Source organism: Littorina saxatilis, linkage group LG14 (assembly GCF_037325665.1).
Source record: "Littorina saxatilis isolate snail1 linkage group LG14, US_GU_Lsax_2.0, whole genome shotgun sequence".
Lineage (NCBI taxonomy): Eukaryota > Metazoa > Mollusca > Gastropoda > Littorinimorpha > Littorinidae > Littorina > Littorina saxatilis.
Window position 1 is genome coordinate 45,041,022 of NC_090258.1, and position 9,352 is coordinate 45,050,373.

Consider the following 9,352-nt stretch of genomic DNA (forward strand, 5'->3'; position numbering starts at 1 on the left):
CTGTAACTAAATGAGTTATTTGTAAACAATTGCAAAAGAATGGATTAATTTCACAGGTTTAGGTTTTCATGTGTGTGTATTAGAGACAGAGAACGTATGTATGCTCTTGACACTGAAAGTTGCTATAAAGTGAAAAAAAACATGCATGTTATGAATGTGTTTGTCCTGTCTCACAACATTGTGTATTTATTTGTGTGGACCAGGATCCAGGCGGCGTGGAGGGGTTATGTTGTGCGGTCGTGGTACAAAAAGCTGAGACAGGCTGTGCCACCCAAAGACCCAAAACTGCGCAAAAAGTTCTTCATTGACAAGGTAGATACATTCCCACTACACAGAGAGAACAAACATTGACAAGGTATAGATACATTCCCACTACACAGAGAGAACAAACATTGACAAGGTATATATACATTCCCACTACACAGAGAGAACAAACATTGACAAGGTATAGATACATTCCCACTACACAGAGAGAACAAACATTGACAAGGTATAGATACATTCCCACTACACAGAGAGAACAAACATTGACAAGGTATAGATACATTCCCACTACACAGAGAGAACAAACATTGACAAGGTATAGATACATTCCCACTAAAGAGAGAGAACAAACATTGACAAGGTATAGATACATTCCCACTACACAGAGAGAACAAACATTGACAATGTAGATACATTCCCACTACACAGAGAGAACAAACATTGACAAGGTATAGATACATTCCCACTACACAGAGAGAACAAACATTGACAAGGTATAGATACATTCCCACTACACAGAGAGAACAAACATTGACAAGGTATATACATTCCCACTAAAGAGAGAGAACAAACATTGACAAGGTATATACATTCCCACTAAAGAGAGAGAACAAACATTGACAAGGTATAGATACATTCCCACTACACAGAGAGAACAAACATTGACAAGGTATATACATTCCCACTACACAGAGAGAACAAACATTGACAAGGTATAAATACATTCCCACTACACAGAGAGAACAAACATTGACAAGGTATAGATACATTCCCACTAAAGAGAGAGAACAAACATTGACAAGGTATAGATACATTCCCACTACACAGAGAGAACAAACATTGACAAGGTAGATACATTCCCACTACACAGAGAGAACAAACATTGACAAGGTATAGATACATTCCCACTACACAGAGAGAACAAACATTGACAAGGTATAGATACATTCCCACTACACAGAGAGAACAAACATTGACAAGGTATATACATTCCCACTAAAGAGAGAGAACAAACATTGACAAGGTATATACATTCCCACTAAACAGAGAGAACAAACATTGACAAGGTATATACATTCCCACTAAAGAGAGAGAACAAACATTGACAAGGTAGATACATTCCCACTAAACAGAGAGAACAAACATTGACAAGGTATAGATACATTCCCACTACACAGAGAGAACAAACATTGACAAGGTATATACATTCCCACTAAAGAGAGAGAACAAACATTGACAAGGTATGCATTCCCACTAAACAGAGAGAACAAACATTGACAAGGTATATACATTCCCACTACACAGAGAGAACAAACATTGACAAGGTATATACATTCCCACTACACAGAGAGAACAAACATTGACAAGGTATAGATACATTCCCACTACACAGAGAGAACAAACATTGACAAGGTATATACATTCCCACTAAACAGAGAGAACAAACATTGACAAGGTATAGATACATTCCCACTACACAGAGAGAACAAACATTGACAAGGTATATACATTCCCACTACACAGAGAGAACAAACATTGACAAGGTAGATACATTCCCACTACACAGAGAGAACAAACATTGACAAGGTAGATACATTCCCACTACACAGAGAGAACAAACATTGACAAGGTATAAATACATTCCCACTACACAGAGAGAACAAACATTGACAAGGTATAGATACATTCCCACTAAACAGAGAGAACAAACATTGACAAGGTATAGATACATTCCCACTAAACAGAGAGAACAAACATTGACAAGGTATAGATACATTCCCACTACACAGAGAGAACAAACATTGACAAGGTATATATACATTCCCACTACACAGAGAGAACAAACATTGACAAGGTATATACATTCCCACTACACAGAGAGAACAAACATTGACAAGGTATATACATTCCCACTAAAGAGAGAGAACAAACATTGACAAGGTATAGATACATTCCCATTAAAGTGAGAGAACAAACATTGACAAGGTAGATACATTCCCACTACACAGAGAGAACAAACATTGACAAGGTATATACATTCCCACTAAACAGAGAGAACAAACATTGACAAGGTATAGATACATTCCCACTAAACAGAGAGAACAAACATTGACAAGGTATATATACATTCCCACTAAAGAGAGAGAACAAACATTGACAAGGTATACATTCCCACTAAACAGAGAGAACAAACATTGACAAGGTATATACATTCCCACTAAAGAGAGAGAACAAACATTGACAAGGTATATACATTCCCACTAAACAGAGAGAACAAACATTGACAAGGTATATACATTCCCACTAAACAGAGAGAACAAACATTGACAAGGTATATACATTCCCACTAAACAGAGAGAACAAACATTGACAAGGTATATACATTCCCACTAAAGAGAGAGAACAAACATTGACAAGGTATATATACATTCCCACTAAACAGAGAGAACAAACATTGACAAGGTATATACATTCCCACTAAACAGAGAGAACAAACATTGACAAGGTATATACATTCCCACTAAACAGAGAGAACAAACATTGACAAGGTATATACATTCCCACTAAAGAGAGAGAACAAACATTGACAAGGTATATACATTCCCACTAAAGAGAGAGAACAAACATTGACAAGGTATGCATTCCCACTAAACAGAGAGAACAAACAAAACAAACAGAAAGTAAAATAGCCAGACCAGTATCATGTGCTGGGGAACAAACAAGGAAACAGACATACCAAAAGATGGCAAACAAAACAACCCTTGTTCAAATTTATCATTCACTCTGAACGATTTTTTCTTTTGTGTTTTTGTTTTGTTTTTTCATCAACATGTTTTTTCATAATCAGCCTGTTGTGGTGACCATCTAGTCATTTCCTGACTCAGCCCAGGGTAAGATTTGTCACACTGAAGGAATGACAAAATAGATCCCTGCGCCATGAGTCCGAGTCTGGAGATACACGCGCGATATAAGACTTCATATAACATAACAAAATGTCCACTGTTCTTCTGAGCATTGATGTGATGTCCACAGGGCTAGTTCAAGAGATGGCCGACCATTCACCATCTTCTGTGTTATTTCTGTCCCCAGCTGGAGGGTATCACAGACCACAGGGCTAGTTCAAGAGATGGCCGACCATTCACCATCTTCTGTGTTATTTCTGTCCTCAGCTGGAGGGTATCACAGACCACAGGGCTAGTTCAAGAGATGGCCGACCATTCACCATCTTCTGTGTTATATCTGTGTGTCCTCAGCTGGAAGGCATCACAGACCACAGGGCTAGTTCAAGAGATGGCCGACCATTCACCATCTTCTGTGTTATATCTGTCCTCAGCTGGAGGGTATCACAGACCACAGGGCTAGTTCAAGAGATGGCCGACCATTCACCATCTTCTGTGTTATATCTGTCCTCAGCTGGAGGGTATCACAGACCACAGGGCTAGTTCAAGAGATGGCCGACCATTCACCATCTTCTGTGTTATTTCTGTCCTCAGCTGGAAGGTATCACAGACCACAGGGCTAGTTCAAGAGATGGCCAACCATTCACCATCTTCTGTGTTATTTCTGTCCTCAGCTGGAAGGCATCACAGACCGCATGATCAAATCATGTGACTTTGACGTCAACAGCTTCCTGCATGAGATTGACAACAGCCTGGAGAGGAGTCGTGACATCTTCCGCCATTTTGACGCCATACATCGCGTCATCACCGAAGACGACTGGGACGTGATTCAACTCAAGGTAACAAGACAATTAAAGTGACTGTGAGGTAAAGAGACAATTAAAGTGACTGTAAGGTAACGAGACAATTGAAGTGACCGTAAGTTAACGAGACAATTAAAGTGACTGTAAGGTAAAGAGACAATTAAAGTGACTGTAAGGTAAAGAGACAATTAAAGTGACTGTAAGGTAAAGAGACAACTAAAGTGACTGTAAGGTAAAGAGACAATTAAAGTGACTGTAAGGTAAAGAGACAATTAAAGTGACTGTAAGGTAAAGAGACAATTAAAGTGACTGTAAGGTAAAGAGACAATTAAAGTGACTGTAAGGTAACGAGACAATTAAAGTGACTGTAAGGTAACGAGACAATTAAAGTGACTGTAAGGTAACGAGACAATTAAAGTGACTGTAAGGTAAAGAGACAATTAAAGTGACTGTAAGGTAAAGAGACAATTAAAGTGACTGTAAGGTAAAGAGACAATTAAAGTGACTGTAAGGTAACGAGACAATTAAAGTGACTGTAAGGTAACGAGACAATTAAAGTGACTGTAAGGTAACGAGACAATTGAAGTGACCGTAAGTTAACGAGACAATTAAAGTGACTGTAAGGTAAAGAGACAATTGAAGTGACTGTAAGGTAAAGAGACAATTGAAGTGACTGTAAGGTAAAGAGACAATTGAAGTGACCGTAAGTTAACGAGACAATTAAAGTGACTGTAAGGTAAAGAGACAATTGAAGTGACTGTAAGGTAAAGAGACAATTAAAGTGACTGTAAGGTAAAGAGACAATTGAAGTGACCGTAAGTTAACGAGACAATTAAAGTGACTGTAAGGTAACAACAACAGGTGCTAGCTGTTATCTAGCTGTTATCTAGCTGTTATCTAGCTGTTATCTAGCTGTTATCTAGCTGTTATCTAGCTGTTATCTAGCTGTTAGTTCAGTTATTGCAGGAATGGATCTGGTTGAAAACTGACTGTGGTTTGAGAGAAAGTAACTACTGCTTCAGAGAAAGTGACAGTTTTATTTAGTTTCAATTTCATTTGCTGTACCTCTAGATAAAACCACAGTAAATAAAAATATGTGACATTCTCTTTAATATTTGTTCTTACTTGCAGGCGGTGGAGCGGGCAAACCAGGAGTGCCCGATCTGCCTCACCGGTCTCTGCTCCGAGGTCGACAAATCACCGCCCACATCCAGCCGCGACAGAGGCGCTGGTGAAAGCAAGGGGAAGCCACTCTCAAGTCCCACCACAGCAGTCGCCTCCCTTAACCTCACCAAATCTCAGGCAGCGAGACAGAAAGCGGGGCTAGGGAAAGGCAACAAAGCGAACTCAAAGGAAGAAGGGGAAAAAGAGATGAAGAAGTTGCCAAAGAAAGCGGCAAAACCCAGAAAAACGGTGCTGCTCTCGTGCACACATGTTTTTCATGAGACGTGCTTGCTGACTTTGGAAGAGCTTGCCATGGGCGATATCCGCAACTCGTGCCCTATTTGTCGGGCTATTTACCAGAAGCGAGTCATTGTCATGTGAAGACATTCTCTCACAGACTTATGAGTATAAATTGTCCCTTCCAAAAAAAGTCTGTGTTGCAGCATTATGAGTTTGAGCCGTCCTAAACAAGCAATGCTTGATGGCTCTTGCAGACAGTAAAGTTTGGATGTTTCAAAGTGTATCTGTTTCAGAAGTCGTCTATGATTACTCTAGAAGACAGCAACATTTACTTGCTTGGGTAACTCTTGTATCAGAAGACGTCCAAAACCTACGAGGCAGGCTTTCTGTTGTGAAAGCTATTTAGAAACAATATTGTGACGCACACACAAAAAAGCCCTGAGTTTACCTAAAGAGTCATAGTTCACTGAAAAAAAGTGATGCCGCATTATGACTTTGAGCTGTCCCCAAATGAGCTGTGTGTGCTGATGTTAGTAGAGTGTAGTGTTTGTGTGACTTGTGTATCAGAGTTATTCACAAGCATTTTTCTGTCTTGATGTGTGGAAAATGTTACAAGTGACATGTGTCATGATGTGATGTCAAAACGTCAAGGACACAAAACGTCATGCATGTAACACAACCAGTATGAAAACCTCATGCATTTGAAAGAAGAGCACGACTGTGCACTACAGAAAGGTAAAACCCCTTGACTGCTGGAAGAATTTAGTTAAAATAATCAGTAACAAATCCTAACATGCAAAGTATGACAGAGAAAATGTTTCCCAGGGGAGACAATCAGCCTGCTGAAAATTCAAAGGACACTATCAAGCGGTTGTTCCCCTTGGTCTGTGTATTGAGTTTTGTCTCCAACAAAGTACTACCTGACTTGTATTGACTGTCAAGGGGTCCGATCAAATGCATTACATGTACATTGTGTTGCTAGTTTAGTGTTAGTTCTGATTGCAAGTTTTGAGACAGGCGTTTGAGACAGGCGTTTGAGAAGTAATTAGTTTCTGTTTTTGTTTTCTTTGCTTTTCTGCAGGAAGTTTTGTTGTTCCCGCTTTTATGATCATGTATGTACATCTATGAATCGTAAGCTACTGTTTTGCCATGAATATGCTTTGCCATGAATATGCTTTGCCGTCAATATGCTTTGCTGATTTTATTTTTGACACTATCTTTTTTCAAGAACGAAATTACTGAACGATGAGTGGTTTAGGAGAATATAACAAAGAATGTCAAATGTTTACAACTGGCCTACAGTTGTTGATATTATAATTTGAAGAGCAAAGAACCAACTTTTCATCTTGCATGGAGTTGTGTGTGTTATTGTTGTCTAACTTGCATGGAGTTGTGTGTGTTACTGTTGTCTAACTTGCATGGAGTTGTGTGTGTTATTGTTGTCTAACTTGCATGGAGTTGTGTGTGTTATTGTTGTCTAACTTGCATGGAGTTGTGTGTGTTATTGTTGTCTAACTTGCATGGAGTTGTGTGTGTTACTGTTGTCTATCTTGCATGGAGTTGTGTGTGTTATTGTTGTCTAACTTGCATGGAGTTGTGTGTGTTATTGTTGTCTAACTTGCATGGAGTTGTGTGTGTTACTGTTGTCTAACTTGCATGGAGTTGTGTGTGTTATTGTTGTCTAACTTGCATGGAGTTGTGTGTGTTATTGTTGTCTAACTTGCATGGAGTTGTGTGTGTTACTGTTGTCTAACTTGCATGGAGTTGTGTGTGTTACTGTTGTCTAACTTGCATGGAGTTGTGTGTGTTATTGTTGTCTAACTTGCATGGAGTTGTGTGTGTTATTGTTGTCTAACTTGCATGGAGTTGTGTGTGTTATTGTTGTCTAACTTGCATGGAGTTGTGTGTGTTATTGTTGTCTAACTTGCATGGAGTTGTGTGTGTTATTGTTGTCTAACTTGTTGGCTGTGGCAGTTTTGTCCAATAATTTTGTCCATACTTCACACGACACTCTCTGTTCTGAAATAAATTATGGACAGGAAGAAAGCAGCCATTTCCACACTTTATTCATATCACTCACATCAAATCACGCAAAATTATACATTGTACAAGTTGTTCACTGCATGCACTTTATAAATATACTGGTCACAAATAGCCAGTGAATACATACCTTGAGTAATATTATTGCAATGAGTATGAGTAAGACATAGCTCTGACAATTACAAAGAGGTACTTCTTTAATAACTTAACTTAGTACTCTTAAAAAATAAATAAATACATGAGGCAATGTTGAAAAAAACAAAGAAATCTTTACTGGCCAAGACAAAGACATCTTTACTGGCCAAGACAAAGACATCTTGACTGGCCAAGAGAAAGAAATCTTGACTGGCCAAGACAAAGACATCTTTACTGGCCAAGACAAAGAAATCTTGACTGGCCAAGACAAAGACATCTTGACTGGCCAAGACAAAGAAATCTTGACTGGCCAAGACAAAGAAATCTTGACTGGCCAAGACAAAGACAGCACAATTTGGGGAGTTACTATTTCTTCTGTTTTTAACATATGTTTGTAGTACTATCATTTAAAACCATGACAATGATTTAGATATTACAGTGAGTAATTATCTTGAGACAACCATTTTCCCATGATCAAAACAATGAAGCCTCACTGCATGACAATGATTTAGATATTACAGTGAGTAATTATCTTGAGACAACCATCTTCCCATGATCAAAACAATGAAGCCTCACTGCATGAAAAAGCTGTCATTACAGTGAGTAATTATCTTGAGACAACCATCTTCCCATGATCAAAACAATGAAGCCTCACTGCATGAACAAGCTGTCATTACAGTGAGTAATTATCTTGAGACAACCATCTTCCCATGATCAAAACAATGAAGCCTCACTGCATGAAAAAGCTGTCATTACAGTAGTACTAATTAGAAAAGATGAAAACTGACAGATGTACAAACTGATAAACGCAAAACCATTACCACGTGCTACACTCCTTCCCAACAACTCAGGTTGAACAGAGAATGACAATACACGAAGGAGAATACTGGACAGCAGGTTGCAACAGAGAATGACAATACACGAAGGAGAATACTGGACAGCAGGTTGAACAGAGAATGACAATACACGAAGGAGAATACTGGACAGCAGGTTGAACAGAGAATGACAATACACGAAGGAGAATACTGGACAGCAGGTTGAACAGAGAATGACAATACACGAAGGAGAATACTGGACAGCAGGTTGAACAGAGAATACTGGACAGCAGGTTGAACAGAGAATGACAATACACGAAGGAGAATACTGGACAGCAGGTTGAACAGAGAATACTGGACAGCAGGTTGAACAGAGAATGACAATACACGAAGGAGAATACCGGACAGCAGGTTGAACAGAGAATGACAATACACGAAGGAGAATACTGGACAGCAGGTTGAACAGAGAATACTGGACAGCAGGTTGAACAGAGAATACCGGACAGCACAACAACATACAGGGTTTCTTAATGACTGTTTCTCAGGCATTCCACGGTAAATAGTGCATTTAGTTATGCGCTATAGAAATCTCCTTAATTCTTTAGCATGCAGAAGTTTCTATCAGAACTAACAAGTACAAAGATACTGAACTATAAACTATCAATATTGATGATGGTGATGATGATGATGATTTAAGGAGTGGTCTGCTCCTAAAAAGTGTTACAACCATGCATTTACAAAAGTTAAAAAAAATAAGCAGTCTACAAATCACCGGTGAACACTGCAAATTTCCAATATATTTTTAATTTTTTATTTACAGTTTAATGAAAGGCATACAGCATCATTCGTCTTGCTGTCCGGCCTGACAATATAAGTGTGATCAACAAGAAGAAGAATGAAAGGCATACAGCATCATTCGTCTCGCTGTCCGGCCTGACAATATAAGTGTGATCAACAAGAAGAAGAAGAATGAAAGGCAAAATTCATCATC

The 9,352-nt window shown here is 38.9% G+C and overlaps 1 protein-coding gene across 1 annotated transcript in view; it reads left to right on the forward strand.

Moving 5' to 3' along the window:
• LOC138947863 (RING finger protein 32-like) overlaps positions 1-6,720 on the forward strand; it is a 12,553-nt gene extending 5,833 nt beyond the window's left edge. The window contains exons 7-9 of the mRNA XM_070319424.1: positions 204-312; positions 3,839-4,003; positions 5,099-6,720. Of these exons, the coding sequence (XP_070175525.1) occupies positions 204-312; positions 3,839-4,003; positions 5,099-5,512 (688 nt within the window). The 3' untranslated portion in view covers positions 5,513-6,720. The remainder of the gene's footprint in view (positions 1-203; positions 313-3,838; positions 4,004-5,098) is intronic.
• Positions 6,721-9,352: the final 2,632 nt, after the last annotated feature.